The sequence below is a fragment of the Sus scrofa genome, chromosome 3 (genome assembly GCF_000003025.6).
Source record: "Sus scrofa isolate TJ Tabasco breed Duroc chromosome 3, Sscrofa11.1, whole genome shotgun sequence".
Taxonomy (NCBI): Eukaryota; Metazoa; Chordata; class Mammalia; order Artiodactyla; family Suidae; genus Sus; species Sus scrofa.
The window spans coordinates 31273968-31292594 of NC_010445.4; the positions used below are offsets into that span (position 1 = coordinate 31273968).

Here is an 18627-nt window from a genome sequence, read left to right on the forward strand (position 1 = left end):
TAGAGGATTTGAGACTCCACGGCACATGGAATCAGTTTCAGATAAACAAGTTCTCTCTACCAATAGTCATCTTAAAGCAGGAAAATCAGTACCTTGGATGCTGTAGTTTTGTCCTGAAGAACTATATCTCCCAACCTAGAATAAAAGGACAAATTACAATGAAATGAACTTTAAAAGTTCTCCAAATCTAAAAGAACGAAAACTCAGTCTGAAAAGTCACGTACTGTCATGGCATCCTTTTTTTGGTTCTTTATCCTCTAAATTCAACATTTTAGCCTTTAAAGTGAAACTTTTGTTACAGTGAATATATCTTTCCTTTAAAATTCATTAAATTACTTGCGTGAAATATTTTACTGTTTTCTACTAGAACTAAGGTTACTTAAAACAAAAAACCAAAAATCCTATAGTTGACAAGTATCCTTTTAATAACTTAATTACTATTATTTGTGATTTGATCCTTCTGTTAGAAATGAGGCAAAAATTTTCCCTCTCAGTGTGCACTGGGGGAAATATTAGTTGCATGTTTTAACTCATCCCATTGACTGTATTTGATCTCTTAAACATCTCACTTCAATGGAAATGATGAACATGCCCAAATACATAAAGAATAAGCAGTAAAAGGCCAGAATTTTTTGGTTTGAGTTTAGTTAAAAAGGAGGCTACTGATAATATGTCTACCGGCAAAATAATTTAGCTAGAGAAGGCATAACAAGAAAAAATTATTGAACCTGCTTTGCACCCTTAATTGTGATTATCATTTGGGCTGAGATTTCACCCCTCTGAATTGAGCAGTAGTGCCATCCTCCTAAGGCGCTTAGGAGCTGCACAAGTTACTTAAGACAGAAGTAGATCTTAGATCTCCAGCATCATCTTTGCTATTTCCCACCTGGTAGACACACTCAAGTCTGGGGAATAAGAAAGAAATTGTGAAAGAATTAGATTCCAAAGAGTATTATTTGTAAAGAAGTTCCAACAGACAGATCTTGTACACAGGGGAAGCATTTTTAAATTAATTTAAAATTTGCAAACAATAAAACGCACAGACCTTAGGTTTACAATGAGTTTGTCAAGTGTATTCCTATGTAAACACCCCCATCAACATAATAAAGCATGCTCATCACTACAGAAAGTTCCTCTCAGGGAGGGAGTTCCTGTCATGACTCAGCGGTGACGAATCCGACTGGGAACCATGAGGTTGTGCGTTCTATCCCTGGCCCCACTCAGTGGGTTAAGGATCCAGCGTTGCCGTGAGCTGTGGTGTAGGTTGCAAGGTGTGGCTCGCATCTGCTGTTGCTATGCCTATGGTGTAGGCCGGCAGCTGCAGCTCAGGTTTGACCCCTAGCCTGGGAACTTCTATATGCCAAGGGAGCAGCCCTAAAAATTAAAAATAAATAAATAAAAGTTCCTCTCTGCTACCCTTTCCAATCCACCCTCTCTGCCAATGCAATCACAGTTCTGCCATAGATTAGCTTTGCCTGTTTCTGAATTCCATCATGTTTGAGAGATTTACCCATGCTGTGTCTATCAGTATTACTCTCTTTACTGCTGAGTAATATTTTATTTGATGAGTATCCCACAAAATTTTTTTTAATCACTACCTGAAGGGAGACTTGTTTTCCAATTAGGATTCTTTGTCATGTTGGTTACAAATACAAACAGTCCTCTTTGCATTATCATTAGAAATGCAAATGAGTAAATAAAGCAGAGAGAAAAGCTTCGCCTCTTTTCTCTTTTACTTGCTTTTATAAAGAAACAGACCATTTAGTCTCCCCAAAGGTGGTAAAATAACATAAGCTCCCTTCTAACCTTTTAGTCCTGAGTGCTTGCTTCACTGTGGTCCTGTGATGTGCCCTGTCAATTATAAAACTGGATTGGCCTGACTTTCAGGATACTAGAGGCAAATTCACCTTCGTATCTCTACTGATTAACTCTTTTAAATCTCACAGCTAAGTCCTTGTTTTCTTTATTGGTAAATTTATTAAATTACGTGCATGAATAAGTTCTTTTATTGATCCCTTACTGATGATCCAGCATAATACTTTACAGTGGCTACTGAAAACCTTCCAGGAGCTCTCACTGTTGCACAACGGGATTGATAGTGTCTCGGGAGCACTGGGACGCCAGTTCAATCCCTGGCCTAGCACAGTGGTTGAAGGATCTGGCATTGCTGCAGCTAGAATCTGATCCCTGGCCTGGGAGCTCCATGTGCCTCAGGGCTGCAAAAAAAAAAAAAAAAGAAAAGAAAAAAGGAAAAAACCTTCCTAATTTTAGTAAAGATGCAATTTGAACTGTCAATGATGGGAGTTTCCATCACAGCTCAACAGAAACGAATCTGACTAGTATCCATGAACTGTCAATGACATTCACCAGTTACACACTGGTACTGGTTAAAAAACACAGTCCTCCAAGAAGTTGTCAGCTGCTTGTCTTCCATGATAAAAGATGACCAAAGGTGGAGTTCCCCTTGTGGCTCAGCAGGTTAAGAACCCAACTAGTATCCATGAGGATGTAGGTTTGATCTCTGACCTTGCTCAGTGGGTTAAGGATCTGGAGCTGCAGTGCAGGTTGCAAATGTGCCTCAGATCCTGAGTTGCTGTGGCTTGGGCCGGTAGCTGCAGCTCCGATTCGACCCCTAGCCTGGGAACTTCCATATGTAACATGTGTGGCCCTAAGGAAAAAAAAAAAAGAATTTGTGGGCAATGACATTGTTTTTTAACTACTATGATACCACAGCCAGATTAACTTTCCTAAGAATAATTCATCACTAACTGCCTACTCTTCTTCTCTACCAGTTTAAAAACCTTGTGTCTGTATGATTTCTCCAAAGTATAAACCTTCAGCTTGATAATAAATTTCTTAACTTACCACTCTAGCCTCATCTCGCACTTCTCCCCTCTGCAGAACTCTACCCCAGCCACTTACTACTTCCAAACAACACCATCTTCTTTCACCTGAATCCATGCCATTCCCTTGCCCTGGAAGTGTGGTTCTCAAATTTGAATTCAGGCAACACAACATCTGACAACCCTAACCCTAACCCCTAACCCTAACCCTAACCCTGATGATCTTTTCAGAATCCTAGGAAACATGCTACATGAAGGCTCATGTAACCATCCACAGCATTGTGCTGAAAGGAATTCCATCTTGTGCTAAATTCTAGAAAAGACAAGTGGGAGTAGATGCCAAAGATTTAAGAACATTTCTCCCACAAGTTTTTGGTTAAAGACAGAGTCAGTAATGAGAGATTAGCAGCAGAACACCCCTTCCTCCAGCTTTGGCAATATGGAAGGAGCTTTTTTTTTTTTGTCTTTTTAGGGCAGCCAGTGGTGGCATATGGAAGTTCCCAGGCTAGGGGTCGAATTGGAACTGTAGCCACCGCCCTGCGCCACAGCAACCCGGGATCCAAGCCACATCTGACCTACATCACAGCTCAGGGCAACACCAGATCCTTAATGCACTGAGCGAGGCCTGGGATGGAACCTGCATCCTCATGGATACTAGCTGGGTTCATTACCTCTGAGATGCGATGGGAACTTCCAGGAGCATTTCTTTGAAAGCAACTGACACAGAAAGCCTCCTACTTCCAGTCTTTCACCTGGAATATTCGTAGCTACTTGCAAAAAGAACCACACTGGACATCCATCAAAAAGCTCCTAAATAAACTTTTATCTACGTGGTGAACGGCCATACAGCCCTTAAAAAAAAGAGGCAGAGCATTAAGTACTGACTTTAACAACTTCCAAGATTTACAAAGAGGAAAGGGCAATGCACAGAACAATGGGTATATAGGCTACCACTTATGTTTACAAAAAAAAAAATTTAAATTGAAACTCAGGAATTCCCGTCGTGGCACAGTGGTTAACGAATCCGACTAGGAACCATGAGGTTGCGGGTTCCGTCCCTGCCCTTGCTCAGTGGGTTAACGATCCGGCGTTGCCATGAGCTGTGGTGTAGGTTGCAGACGCGGCTCGGATCCTGTGTTGCTGTGGCTCTGGCCGGTGGCTACAGCTCCGATTCAACCCCTAGCCTGGGAACCTCCATATGCCACGGAAGCGGCCCAAAGAAATAGCAAAAAGACTAAATAAATAAAATAAAATAAAATAAAATAAATTGAAACTCAGCCATTCGCAAAGAGAAAAAAGTGTAAGTATTTCCTAAACATACCTGGAACATCCCTGGAAGGTTCCGGGACACACAGGTAACAGTGATTACCTCTGGGGATGCGGGGACGGAGGGAGACCTCCAGTTCTCCAGCCTGCAGTTTTATATGTACATGTTCTTAGCTCCCGCCTCTGGGAGCCCCAAAGCTCAAGAGACTGGCTCCTGCCCATCGTTCGGGCCCCCACCGCTTAACCATGCGTCAGGTGTTTCCTGTGCACGAGTCCACGGAATCGTCACTAGCCGGTGGGGAAGTGCCCACCACTCTTGCGGTGGACGCTGGCTGGGCAGCAGCAGGTGGGTGGTGGGGCCAAGACTCCCCGCGCTCCCCATACCCCACGCCGCCTGCCCAAAGTCGAGGTCCACGGAAAGCGGTTGTCCCCACTGGCTGGGTAGACAGGACTCCTCTCCTGCCTCCGGGCGCTCGCTCGACTTCTCACTCGGAAGAGCGAGAGCGAAGTGTCGCCAGGCTGCTCCCAGCACCTCACGAAAACCGGGAGCCAAGGTGAGGAGAGGTAGCTCCTCAGAATAAAACTCATACCGCAGGCTGAGCGACCTCGCCAATTTGCAGGCGCCCGCCAAACCCTCACGCTGCGACAACAGGGGGCACGGCCCACTCGCCCCCGGAAGTGACGCAATGACCCCGTCTCCGCCCCCCGGCTTCCGGCTACGGGCTTGGATTCGCGCGTGCGCACGGGGAGCCGCTGCCGAGATAACGCGCGCTAGACCGCACGAGGTGAAGGCGTAATGGAGGGCTCGGCTTCTACCCCGGCGTCCGCTGCTTCAACCGCAACTTCGTCTTCGACTGTAACGACCCCCGCCTCACTCGAGCAGCTGAATGAAGAGCAGGTAAGCGTTCCCTGGGGAGGGGGATTTCGAAGCAGAGTGGCCGTGGCCTTTGAGGCGCGGGGTGCCGAGTGCTTGCTCCCCGCCTTGGTGGACGGCTCTGGGTCTTTGGGAGGGTATCTCTGTCGCTGTGCCCTCGGCTTGCCGGCTCCTTTGTACACGCTGGTAGGCGTCTGCCTCGCCCAGCCCAGCGGCTGGCTCTCTTGAGTGGGTTGCAGTTAGAATTTAGGGTCTGGGATGAGGCCCACCCGGCTCTGCTTCCCCGCCTTTTGACTTTGGCCAAGTCGCCTGATTTTACAAGCCTCGGTTACTTCGTATTTAAAATAGGCTCTGCTGCCCTCCTCCCTTCTCTCCAGAGTCAGAGGAGGTGATCCACGTAAAGCACCGTAACCAAGGGCCTGGCACATGATAATCGCTCAGGAAATGCTCGATGCAGGTGTACTGCGCTTTTTCTGGAATTATTGCTTTCTTGATCGAGTGCAGGGGAATCTGTTTCCCAGCTGACTCTGTTTTATGTAGGAGAGGCGCTTTTCTGTAGACGATGCTATTAGCGGATACTTAAATGGCTACATTCCTCTGATTACACATTGCAGGATCCTAATTGATATGGTTGTGGAGGTTACCTACTAAAATAGAATTTGAACAGAGGCAAATTCTGGGGAGGGGGTGACTGCCAAGTTCGATTGTGATTTAACTCCTTTGTGTATCTCCACTTTGCAGATTAAAAAGGCTGTGGAAACTCTCTTGGCACATTCCAAATCCAGGAAGAACGCGAATGGATTGCTTTTGAATGAGAATGAAAATTTCTTTTTAATGGTGGTATTATGGAAAATTCCAAGTAAAGAACTGAGGGTCAGATTGTAAGTTTTGATTTTCTACCTTTGCTGTTTTTATCTACTTGGCCATTCCATGGAACTTTTAACAGTTGATTGGCAGCTTTATTTCTAGTGGGAACTTTGCAGACTCAGATATCCGAGTTGAAGTAGTTATGCCTTTAAAAACCATAGACGTGCAGATGTGCTTTTATTTTCTGGAGAGTTCATCAGTTTCCTGGCTGCTTGGAGGATAATTGGACCTAAGCAGTTCTGTTGAATTTGAAAAGTTAGTGTTTGAGAGAACAAAGGTTAGAATAAATGAAACAAGCTTTGTATCTTCAAAGATTCTGTCATCTTTCCACGTCAAGCTAGTTCCAAGCTAAAATTCCCAAGGTCCCAGCCTCCTTTATACAGAGACTATTAAAAACTTGGCAGTGAACTCTTTACGGGAAAGAAACCCATGGCGATTGCTTGGACTCTTGGGTCAGAGATGCTCTCTTGTGCGGAGTTGCCAGACTTAGCAAACAGATAATACAAGCAATTTTTTAGTATAAGTAGGATACATGTAATTTTGGGAGCATAAATGTAATTTTATTTTAGTAGTGTTATTTCTCTTTCTCGTGCTGCACCGGCAGCATATGAAGGTCCAGGCTGAGGGTCAAATGGGAGCTGTAGCCACTGGCATATATATATATATATATATACAGTCTTTTTTCTCACATTATCATGCTCCATCGTAAGTGACTAGATATAGTTCCCAATCCTATACATCAGGATCTCATTGCTTTTCCATTCCAGAGGCAATAGTTTGCATCTAGTAACCTCAGACTCCCAGTCCATCCCACTCCCTCCCCCTCCACCTTGGCAACCACAAGTCCATGAGTTTCTTTTCTGTGGAAAGGTTCATTTGTGCCATATATTAGATTCCAGATATAAGTGAGATCATATGGTATTTGTCTTTCTCTTTCTGTCTTGCTTCACTTAGTATGAGAGTCTCTAGTTCCATTGATGTCGCTGCAAATGGCATTATTCTTTTTTATAGCTGAGTAGTATTCATTCCACTGTGTATATGTACCACATCTTCTTAATCCAGTCATCTGTTGATGGACATTTAGGTTGTTTCCTTTTTTTTTTTAATGGTAGCATAAATCAACTACTATACTTTACAATCTTATTGAAGTATGGTTGATTTACAATGTTTTGCTGGTTTCTCCTGTACAACAAAATGATGCTCTCTTCTTAAACTAAGGCAGTGTTACCTCAGCTCACTTCCTAGTTCACATGTTCTGAATCTTTTTTCCTTTTTGAGACTCTGCATGATGCATGTTTGCTGGTACCTGTAGGTTTGTACAGGTTTCTGTTTCAGCTCCTACGAGTTACATTGTGTATGGAGCCCAGGGCTTTCTGCAAGGTCAAGTTCTGAATCAGAACTATCCTAAAGTAAAATTTTTTTAAAAAAACACAAAAAACAAAAACCTGTCCTGAGGAAACTAGATTAGTCAAGCACATCACAGTGCATATGCACATATAGCAACATAACTCTTAACTGTATCCCAAATATTAATTGAAATTAAATTTTGACCTTTGGCTATTTATGGGAATTAGTCTTTGAATCTTAAAACTCTCCTTTGTACCTTTGAAAACTAGTGGTTTTTTGTTTTTTGGCTTGATGTGGTCATCTCAGTTCCCAGACCAGGGATTGAATCCCAGCTGTAGCTGTGTGAGAGCATCGTCTCAACCACTAGACCACCAGAGAACTCCGGGAAACTAGATATATTTTAAAATGCTCTCAGTAGCACATTTGCTTAAAAAGTGTGAGTGAAGGAGTTCCCTTTTTGGATCAGCAGCAAGGAACCCCACTGGGGGTTCGATCCCTGGCCTCAGTCGGATCAGTGGGTTAAGGATGCAGTGTTGCCACAAGCTGTAGTGTAGGTCACAGACGTGGCTTGGATCCTGTGTGGCTGTGGCATAGGCTCGCAGCTGTAGCTCCGATTCAACCCCTAGCCTGGGAACCTCCATAGGCCAAAAGTGTTGTCCTAGAAGGACCCAAAAAAAGTGTGAATGTGGTTTATTGAAATGACAGTCAATTTATTTTGTTTTGTAGCATATAAACGTGCATGTCCTCAGTTATAAAGCTTTATTCCTTGGTTCCTTCTCATGTATTTTGCAGGTCCTTGCCTCATGGTATTCGATCAGATTTAACAGATATCTGTTTATTCACCAAAGATGAACCCAATTTAACTCCTGAACAGACAGAACGTTTTTATAAGAAGCTTTTGAACAAGCATGGGGTTAAAAACATTTCTCAGGTAGGAGCAGGTTATTTTCAAGACAAAAGATTGGATTCAATTGAAGTTATAAGTAATGTATTCCTATATTACCTAGTATGTGTTTCTCTCCTTGGATTTTTTTTGACTGTGCCCTTGGCATGCGGAAGTTCCTGGGCCAGAAGATCAAACCTTTGCCACAGCAGCAACCCGCAGTGCTGCAGTGACAACGCTGGAGCTGTAACCCAACGAGCTTCACAAGAACTCTGTCAGTGGCTTTTATATCTTGAAGGTTTCTCCATTGTGTTGCTTCTCTCTGCTTCCAGGGCATCCTGGATTTGCCTCTGAATTGACATTTCTCACCCTTTTTGTAGGTGTTGGTGCATTTGTCTAGCTAAGGGTCTTGACTCATTTGCCTCTGTGTTCCCAGCACTTAGCCTGGTGTCTGTGCCATTTCAAGGCACTCATGTGTTCGCTAAACGGTGACTCCAGGGCATTTTAAAATCCGAATACAAATTGCCCCAATGTTTCTTCTTCTTCTTCTTGTTCAAGTTCTTAAGTTCAGGTGTGCAGCACAGTGATTCAGCGTTTTGGGGTTTTGGGGGGTGGGGGAGACCCGCACCCTTGGCATTTGGTCGAATCAGAGTTGTAACTGCTGTGCTACACCACAGCTCATGGCAATGCTGGATCCTTGACCCACTGAGCGAGGCCAAGGATCAAACCCACGTCCTCATGGATACTAGTTGGGTTTGTTACTGCTGAGCCACAACAGGAGCTCCATTGATTCAGGTTTTTGTTTTGTGTTGGGGTTTTTTTAACAGATTATATTCCATTATAGGTTATTGCAGGATATTAGGTATAATTTCCTGCGCTATATGGCAAATCCTTGTTCCTTATCTGCTTAATATATAATAGGTTGTATCTGCTGATCCCACGCTCCTAATTTGTCCTCCCCTCTCTGCTTTGGTAACTGTAAGTCTGTTTTGTGTCTGTGAGTCTTTCTGTTTGGTTTATAGATGCATGTTTTTACGTTTTCTTACATTTCCTAGATTATCCCCTTCCGAACTCTAAAAAAGGAATATAAAGCCTATGAAGCCAAGCTCCGCCTCTTGGGCAGTTTTGACTTCTTCATTACGGACTCCAGAATCAGGCGGCTCTTACCCTCACACCTCGGGAGGCATTTCTACAACAGAAAGAAGTAAGTTTCTCAGCAATGACCAGACTCTAGCCGCATGGGGTGTATTGGTGTCTGTGCGCTGCTCTGACTGCCTGTGTGTTGTTGTAGAGTTCCGGTATCTGTGAACCTTCAGGCCAAGAATTTGTCCAGAGAGATCAGTGACTGTGTTGGGGGAACTGTCCTAAACATCTCGAAAAGTGGTTCTTGCAGGTAGGTACAGGCCCTAAGGTGTGCTTCTCTTTATTCTTGTATGTAAGGATGACCGCACAAAGTTTTTTTTTAATGCAAGGAAGTGTCAGTGAAACCAGATTCTTCTGTTAAAACTCAAAATCATCCTTTAGCAGTATTCAGTTTTCTGGAATGGCGCTGCCCTCTAGAAGGTTCCACAGCAATGGAGAGTGTCTGTGGCTCTGTGGTCCCACAGGAGAACGAGCCACATGGCCCATAGAGCACTTGAAACGTCGCTGCTGCAACCGAGGAACTGACTTTCTCACTTTATTTGATTGTGATTAATTTAAATTATAAAAAGGGCACGTGTGTTGACATGTGCCGTATTGGACAGGCCCCCTCTGGGAATACTTGAGGGAAGCAGGAGAATGAAACGGATGCTTAGGGGACCTGAGTGGTTCTGGGCTTCCGTGTGGACCAGCACCGTTTATCCTTCCAAGCGAAGGTCCATGTCAGCCTTGCTCGAGCTGCTTGTGAAGAGAGTTCGTGTCCCTCCTGTTGGACCAGCCCGCCTCGTGTCTTTGTGGTGGTTGGCACACTCCTCTTCTCTCGCTGGGTGGGAGGGGGTTGCTGAGCTGGGGTGGGTGGACTCCCCACGCCCAGAACTTGATACCAGCAAAGACCTTTTAGGGCAGTGATCGCCTCCTGGCTGCCAGGTGGACAGAAGGCAGCTCAGCCTTCTTATTAGGCTGAGGAGCAGTTTCAGTTTGAGGGCCCAGGGGAGGGTAAAGTTGGTGGGGAGGAAGGGGAGTTTTAAACATGTTCAAAATCATGTCATAAAATACTTAATCTGATGACTGGGACGTCTGTGGGGAGGGGGTGGGCAGGGGTGTAGGGTGCAGCCCTTCTCCCTGGGCTACCCTAGGAGCACCTGTGTACCCGGTGGTCACATTGATCCCAAAATAGGACCAGCAAGGAGTTCCCTGGTGGCCTAGGAGTTAAGAATTTGGCTCAGGTCCCTGCTGTGGTTTGGGTTTCATCCCTGGCCTGGGAACTTCTGCATCCCCCGGGCACGGCTGAAAGAAAACCAGGACACTAAGATGCCTTGTCTCTGCTCACCAGGGGTGGCAGCCCTTACCAGTGCCCTCAGGTAGGGTAGGGCAGGGTATGGCTGAGGGAGACTGGTGGACTCTTGTGTGGCCTGCCGCCTGCAGGTGGGCACCCCCCTAATTGGGTGTAATTGATCGGCTGAGAAGAGTCGATGGTCACACCTGACCACTCCGCTCTTTGCTTTTAGGCTGACGTCATGGTAGTGGCTCATAGGAAGCGGTTAACTCGAAGGTCAGAGGCCTGGTTCAGGGTGTACTTGCAGATCAGGGCAGCGGGCACACAGTGGGCAGGGCACCGTCTGGCTGGAAGGAGGGAGGAGCACCAGCTCCTCTCATCCTCCTCCTGCCGATGCCCTGCCCACAGCCAGCCGGTCTTTCGACTCCGGTGGGGGAGAGGATGGGGGCTGGCAGGGACCGGCAGCCCCAGTGCCTGGACATTGGGCACCTCCGGCCGCCCCTGATGGCTGCGGCTGAGGAGATGCTTTTGCTTTTGGGGGTAGTTCCTCTCAGAACAGCCTCTCCAGGGGGTAATGGCCCTCTGAAAAGCTCGAGGACTGACCTGCGTTTCCTAGAACGAAGGCGAAACTCCCTGCGGTCCTGCCGCTGACCCTCCCAGCCTCACACGGTTAGGTGCCAGCTCCTCAGTCACTTCGTGATGGTGGGCAGATCTCAGGAGGAGGGCATTTCTAGAATGTGGAAGATGATGTCTTTCTTTCAAATAGAGACCCTAAGGATGTGAATGTTTCTGCCTTTTAAAAGTTGGGGGAGGATTGTGTGTTTGTATTTCTCACGTACCTGCCTGTGCTTGTTTTGAAACACAAGTCGTCCTCTAAACTCTTTGTGTCGTGACCTCTCAGCACCATCCGCATCGGGCACACGGGGATGCAGGTTCAGCACATCGTTGAGAACGTCCTTGCCGTGGCAAAAAGGCTCTCCCAGGCCCTGCCGGAGGTACGGTCTTGTGTGCGCCTCGCGGTCGTTGCTGTGCAGGAGGCGGAGCACGTCCGGGTGATGTCCTTGTCCTCTTGTTGCAGAAGTGGGAGAGCGTGAAGCTCTTGTACGTGAAGACGGAGAGGTCGGTCTCCCTGCCTGTCTTCTCGTCGTTTGTCAGCAGTCGGGGCGAAGCGAAGGAACTGCGCGCCACAAATCAGAAGAAAAAGGTTAGTCGAAGTTCAGGTCCTGGGTAGGCTTAATCAGGGATGTGAGCGCAGCCAAGCAGAGGGAATAAGAGCACAGATGAGGCTCAAAGGGGCCTGTGCAGTGGCTAGAGCTGCCGGGATTAAGAGGAAAACCAGGAGTTCCCGTTGTGGTTCAGCAGAGAGGAATCCACGCAGTATCCATGAGGATGCAGGTTCGATCCCTGGCCTCACTCAGTGGGTTAAGGATCCTGTGCTTCCACGAGCTGTGGTATAGTTCAGACTTGGCTTGGATCTGGCATCGCTGTGGTTCCAATTTGTCCCCTAGCCTGAGAGCTTTGTATGCTGCCGTGGGTGCAGCCTAAAAAAAAAAGGAAAAGAAAACCAAACCTTAGGCTATTGAGTGAGTACCTGATATTTAAGGGCAGAATTTCAGATTTTTGAGGCTGACACATAGCTCTTGGTGTTGGTTTGTAGGCTTTCAGTGCTACCAGCACTGTTGCATGAGGAGCTGCAGGGGAGGAAATGAACCGTTTTGCTGTTGGTTGGACCAGTCTGGTTTATTCAGCCTCTCCTGCTGTGTTAACCCATGTGCCCAATGAGTTTCTAGACACGGTCTTTTAAATTTTTTTTTCCCCAGAAGTTCCATGTTTTGTTCTTTTTCAGCTTGGCATTCTCTTTTTCGGTTTCGTTGTCTATAAATAGTCTCCTAGTGTGTCTTAATTCTTGGAACACATTAAGCATAGTTGTTCTTTTGTCTGATACTCGGACAGCAGGCGTCTCGGCAGTGCAACCGGTTGTCTCTACCTGCTGGTTCTTGGTTATTGCGGACTGTGGATGCTCGTTCCGTTTGGAAAATGATTTGTAGAACTCATTTGAAGGCTGGGCTGAAGATCTTTCCCCCGAGAATTTACATCTAGGTCATCTCCGCCAGGCGCCTCGAGGACACTCTCAGCCCAGAACCACCTAGAACCATGTTCAGGGCTTGAGGTCCCCTGAGTGACTCAGACCCACCAGCTCTGCCTCCTTTTCATCTCTGTCCTGAGGGTCTGACTCACTGGGGCCCCAGTTTATTGAGATGGGGGTTTCTTCTTCGAATCCTTGCCTGGGTGGATGCAAGGATTTGCTCTCTCCACCTGACACTCCTGCCCAATCTTCGTGGCTGTTAAAAATAAGAGATCAGGGAGTTGCTGTTGTGGCTTAGCGGGTTATGAACCCGGCTAGTATCCATGAGGATGCGGGTTCGCTCCCTGACTTGCTCAGTGGGTTAAGGATCTGGCGTTGCTGTCGCTGCAGCGTAGGCCAGCAGCTGTAGTTCCAATTCGACCCCTAACCTGGGAACTTTCATAAGCGAAGAATGCAGCCCTAAAAAGCAAAAGAAAAGAGAGAGATCAGCAGAGTCTCAGGGCAGACATTTCTTACTGTGTGATCAGCTCATCACTGCTTTTATGGGAAAAAAAAATGGTTTAAATTTTACCTCTCTCTTTTTCAACTTGTTTTCTTTGGGAGGATATTTGAAAATAACGTAAACTGCTGTTACTGGAAGCAGGAAGTCTGAATTTTTTGCTCTTTTTTCAGCGGATTCACTTGAAGCCTTTGTGAAGGTGTTGGAATTGCTGGTTAAGATGGAATTCGGATGCTCTTATAGATGTTATTTAGCAGTACTCTGTGGTCAGGATAACAGACCGTCTCTGTCCATGGTGGGATTAGTTCCAGGCCCCACAGTTGCCAAAATTGGCAGGTGCTAAAGTCCCTTCTGGAAAGTGGTGTGGAATTTGCATATCATCTACACACATCCTTCCATATTCTTTAAGTCTCTTCAGATTATTTAAAATATCAAATGCAATGTATGTACAATGTAAATAGTTGCCATAGTGCAGCACATTCAAGCTTTGTTTTTTTGTGGTTTTTTTTTTGTTGTTGTTGTTGTTGTTGTTGTTGTTTTTCTTTTTTGCTATTTCTTGGGCCACTCCCACAGCATATGGAGGTTCCCAGGCTAGGAGTCGAATCGGAGCTATAGCCGCTGGCCTACGCCAGAGCCACAGCAATGCGGGATCTGAGCCACGTCTGCAACCTACACCACAGCTCACAGCAACACTGGATCCTTAGCCCACTGAGCGAGGCCAGAAATTGAACCCGCAACCCCATGGTTCCTAGTCGGATTCGTTAACCACTGCGCCACGACGGGAACTCCAAGCTTTGGTTTTTGGAACTGTTTGGAAATTTTTTCCCCCTGAATGTTGTTGATTCAGGGTTGGTGGACCCTGCAGATGCGGAAACCACCTAACTCACATCACATCCTGCACAATTCCAGATCACTCGCACCTGGCCTATAAGTGAGGTTGGTTCCCGCACACTCTATGACTGCACACTTCAGATCCTGGATCTGAATATGCTTTGCCACATAAGATACCTCTTCAGCTGTGACTCAGGCAGAGTGGAGTTGGAGTTCATTTTGAGTTCACGTGCTGGCGGTGGGCCTCGTTTGCTTGGATTTCATACAGATCAAGGCCCTTTCACGGAGCATAGGAACAACCTGACTGCACGTGCTAGTAACTCTCTGCCATTTACTTACCAACAAAATTTCCCCACTAAAATTATGCTTGGGTGTTTCTTTATATATAGGAAGGAAAGAAAAGCCAAAAGAAGAAAGAACATCTTAAAACACAACAGGAGAAAAAGGAAACCACAAAGCTGAGGAAAAAGGCTGGGAAGGCTGCACCAGCCCCAAGTGTAGATGATGCGGCTGCTAAAACTGGCAGTGCTCCAGCCAAAGGTCCTGGCCCCCAGAAGAAGGCCAGTAGGGTGAGCGCCCCACCTAAAGCGCAAGACGAATCCGAAGAGGAAATCCCACTGCTGGTCCCACTGAAGGAAACTCCAGCTACAGGAAGCGTGGAGGTATTTTCTTTTCCTTTTTTCCTTTTTTCTTTTCAGGGCCACACCTGCAGCACTTGGAAGTTCCGGGGCTAGGGGTCAACTCGGAGCCGCAGCTACCAACCTACACCACAGCTCGCAGCAGTGCCAGATCCTTAACCCACGGTGTGAGGCCAGGGATCGAACCCACATCCTCCTGGATACATACCAGTTGGGTTCATAACCTCCTGAGCCACAACAGAGCTCCGAATAGACCCCTAGCCTGGTAACTTCCATATGCTTCGGGAGTGGCCCTAAAAAGACAAAAAACAACAACAAAAACCCCATCGTTACTGGGGGAGACCACTTGAAAATAAGAGGGCTGGAGGGCCATCCTCACCGTGTGCAAGAGACTCGCAGCCCCTGTGGGCACAGGTCAGGCCAGGGCTGTCACTGCATGTTACCTGCCATGTGTTTTTCCCCAGCAGTCATCCTTAAACTCTTCAGTGGTGTTATACATTTCATCTACCAGTGAAAAGATTCCTTTTAGAGTGTCCCCAAAGCGCTACTACATTTTTTACTATACTTGAAATTATTGTAAATGACCAGAATATTGACTGTAGGTGGTATAATTGATTTTAGAAGAAATAAGCTGCTGTTGTTATAATGAGACTGGCGGGTAAAATGTTGGAAATTAAAGAGTGGAAAGCGGAGTTCCCATCATGGCACAGTGGCTAACGAATCTGACTAGGAACCATGAGGTTGTGGGTTTGGTCCCTGGCCTTGCTCAGTGGGTTAAGGATCCAGCGTTGCCGTGAGCTGTGGTGTGGATCGCAGACATGGCTAGGATCCCACGTTGCTGTGTCTCTGGCGTAGGCCAGTGGCTAAGGTCCAATTAGACCCCTAGCCTGAGAATCTCCATATGCTGCAGGAGCAGCTCAAGAAAAGGCAAAAAAAAAAGTAAAAAGCATACCTGCCTGGGTGACATTTACAAGTGTGGAAATGGGGAGTTCCTGTAGTGGCTCAGTGGTTAACGAACGCGACTAGTATTCATGAGGACATGGGTTCAGTCCCTGGCACCGCTCAGTGGGCGTTGCTGTGGTGTAGGCTGGCAGCTACAGCTCCGATTCAACCCCTGGCCTGGGAATCTCTATATGCCCAGGTACAGCCCTAAAAAGACAAAAATAAATTTTAAAAAAATCGTGGAAGTGGGGAGTTCCCGTTGTGGTCCAGAGGGTTAACTGGACTGGTATCCATGAGGATGTATGTTCAGTCCCTGGCCTTGCTCAGTGGGTTAAGGATCTGACGTTGCCATGTGCTCTGGGGTAGGTCGCAGGTGTGGCTTGGATCCTCTGTTGCTGTGACTGTGGTGTAGGCTGGCAGCCGTAGCTCCAGTTGAACTCCTAGCCTGGGAACTTCTGTATGCTTCGGGTGTGGCCCTAAAAAGACAAAAAGACAGTGGATTTTTCTAACAGGTGTCTCAGTTGGTTTTCCCCACGCACTGTTTGGGAATCGCCTGTGAATGCAAGGAATTTTCAACTGTAGGTGAAGAGTCAGGTTAGGTCCCACGCCTCACCGCTGTGCTTCCAAGAGCCCTCAGCTGCAGCCACAAGGAGGGGCGCTTTTCCTCTGATGGAACCAGGGAGATACCAGGGTCCTTTTTATAATTGTTAATAATGTTTACGAGGCAAAAGGGAAAAGCCATTCCTCATTCATTGTGCTGCAGTGTCCTTTTGGGGGGTTCCCTAAATTTGAAGAACAGTAAATAACTCTTAGAGTTACACTGTCAGTTGTGTCTCCTGTTCCACCTTACTCTCCACCGCTGACTTAACTTTCCTTTTTTTTTTTTTTTTTTGGTCTTTTTAGGGCCGTACCTGTGGCATATGGAAGTTCTCAGGCTAGGGGTCTAATCGGAGTTGTAGCTGCTGGCTACACCACAGCCACAGCAACGCAGGATCCGAACCGTGTCTGCGACCAACACCACAGTTCACGGCAATGCCGGATCCTTGACCCACTGAGCAAGGGCAGGGATCGAACTCACAACCTCATGGTTCCTAATGGGATTCGTTAACCACCGGGCCACGACAGTCACTCCTTAACTTTCTTCTTTTTGTTAGATACCAAAAGATGCCACCAGAAAGAAGTCTCCAAAAAAGAGACCTGGTCAGAGTCCTGGTCCCAACACATCTCGTGGGAAGAAAAGAAAGGCCCCCCCAGCTTCAGAGACCCCAGCAGCTTCAGAGACCCCAGCAGCTGCAGAACCCAAGACCCCAGCTAAAGGCCCAGGAAAGAAGGCAAGAGTCAAAGAAGAGGTGGAGAAAGAAAGAAACTCTTTGCTGGGGAAAAAAGACCCACGGCAGACTCCCAAAAAGCCAGAGGCCAAGTTCTTCACTACCGCCAGTAAATCTGCGAAGAAAGCTCCCCGTACCCCCAAACAGTGGCCAAAAAAACCCAAAGTACCCCAGTCAACATAAACTCAGAGACTTGACCAGCAGGAAACTCATCAGAGCTATCCAAAGAGCTTTTTAAAAATACCTGGGTCCTGACCCCCGTTGCAACCTCTGAGTGAGACCTAGACTTAAATGTTTTTTAAAACCTCCATAATTAATTGTGCTACATGTTCATAGGTGTAAGAACCAATAGTTTGCTGTAAATGGAGTTCATTGCTTTTCTGTGTGTTTACTAATGTAATAGAAGGAAAACACAGTGCTTCTCTGTGGTTGTGTTTTTTTTTTTAATTTTGTCTTTTTAAGGCCACACCTGTAGCATATGGAAATTCCCAGGCTAGGGGTCCAATTGGAACCGCACCTGCGACCAACAGCACAGCTCATGCAACACCAGATCCATAGCCCACTGATCGAGGCCAGGGATCGTACCCGATCATTACGGATACTAGTCAGGTTCGTTACCACAGAGCCGTGAAGGGAAGGCCTGTGATTTTATTATTAAAGTATGACATTTGCTCCTCAGTATACTGTTGGCATTCCATATCTTCTTGGTTTTACTTGAATGCCTGTGGTGTGAGCCTTTCCTCCTCTGCTTTAAATCATTTGTTCATACTACAGCTCCACGATAGTAATTTGTGCAGACCGAGCCAAAGCTTGTCTGCAGGTCACTGGTGGGCTCGCTACCCTCGAATCAGCCGTGGAACTAATGACCAGCTCCAGTTTCTTGGCCTCATGCTGAAATGGTCCATATTGGTGGGTCTTGGAAAAAGCCTTTGAGTCACAACTAAAATAATTGATTCCAGGGCCCTGGTGGTGATCAGACAAGGTTGCAGATCACTGAATCCGCATACATTTGTTGGGGGGTTAACATGGAGTTGTTCAGAGAGACACCGAATTGAATTCTGCACGCCGGAGGCCAGAAGTATTTATCATCCTTAAGCCTTTCCTATCTCCCTCCAGATCAGATCGCTCCTCATCCTACATGGAGTTACTTAGAGGGGACAGCTCTTGGGCAGGATGCTAGGGAGAGTAGACTTTTTTAAACTCTGGGTCCTTGTCAAATAGGTCCTGAGGCAGAAAATGACTTTTCAGTTACCTGGCCTTTGACTGGATTTGAATCAGGGTCTTAGGAAAGGTACATGTGAGTCATGTACATAATGACTGAATACAAGCTTTAGATGGTTTGCCAGCAAGGTGAGTCGAGGCAGCTTTTTTTTCTTTTCTTTTTTTTTTTTTTTGTCTTTTTGCCATTTCTTGGGCCGCTCCTGCAGCATATGGGGGTTCCCAGGCTAGGGGTTGAAGTGGAGCTGTAGCCACTAGCCTACGCCAGAGCCACAGCAACACAGGGTCCCAGCTATATCTGTAGCCTACACCACAACTCACAGCAACGCTGGATCCTTAACCCACTGAGGAAGGCCAGAGATCGAACTTGCAACCTCATGGTTCCTAGTCGGATTCGTTAACCACTGAGCCATGACAGGAACTCAGAGGCAGCTTTTTAAATCATGGAAGTCCCTGAAATATAAAACCATTTGATTGTAATTCCACTGTCAGGTTTTTAAAAGCGCGTCTACTACATCTAATGTGTAGTAGGGGTTAGCGTGATTGATGTGTTCTTTGTAGAAACTAGGTTCTCCAGAAAAGTGGTCAG

General features: G+C 46.5%; 1 protein-coding gene across 1 annotated transcript; it reads left to right on the top strand.

Annotated features, from left to right (window-relative positions):
• On the top strand, positions 4427 to 17238 carry RSL1D1 (ribosomal L1 domain containing 1). The gene is made up of 9 exons (XM_021086592.1): positions 4427 to 5007; positions 5725 to 5864; positions 7990 to 8128; positions 9136 to 9284; positions 9372 to 9473; positions 11398 to 11491; positions 11575 to 11700; positions 14302 to 14574; positions 16647 to 17238. The coding sequence occupies exons 1-9, from the start codon at positions 4906 to 4908 to the stop codon at positions 17001 to 17003; spliced, it is 1482 nt and encodes a 493-aa protein (XP_020942251.1). The 5' UTR covers positions 4427 to 4905; the 3' UTR covers positions 17004 to 17238.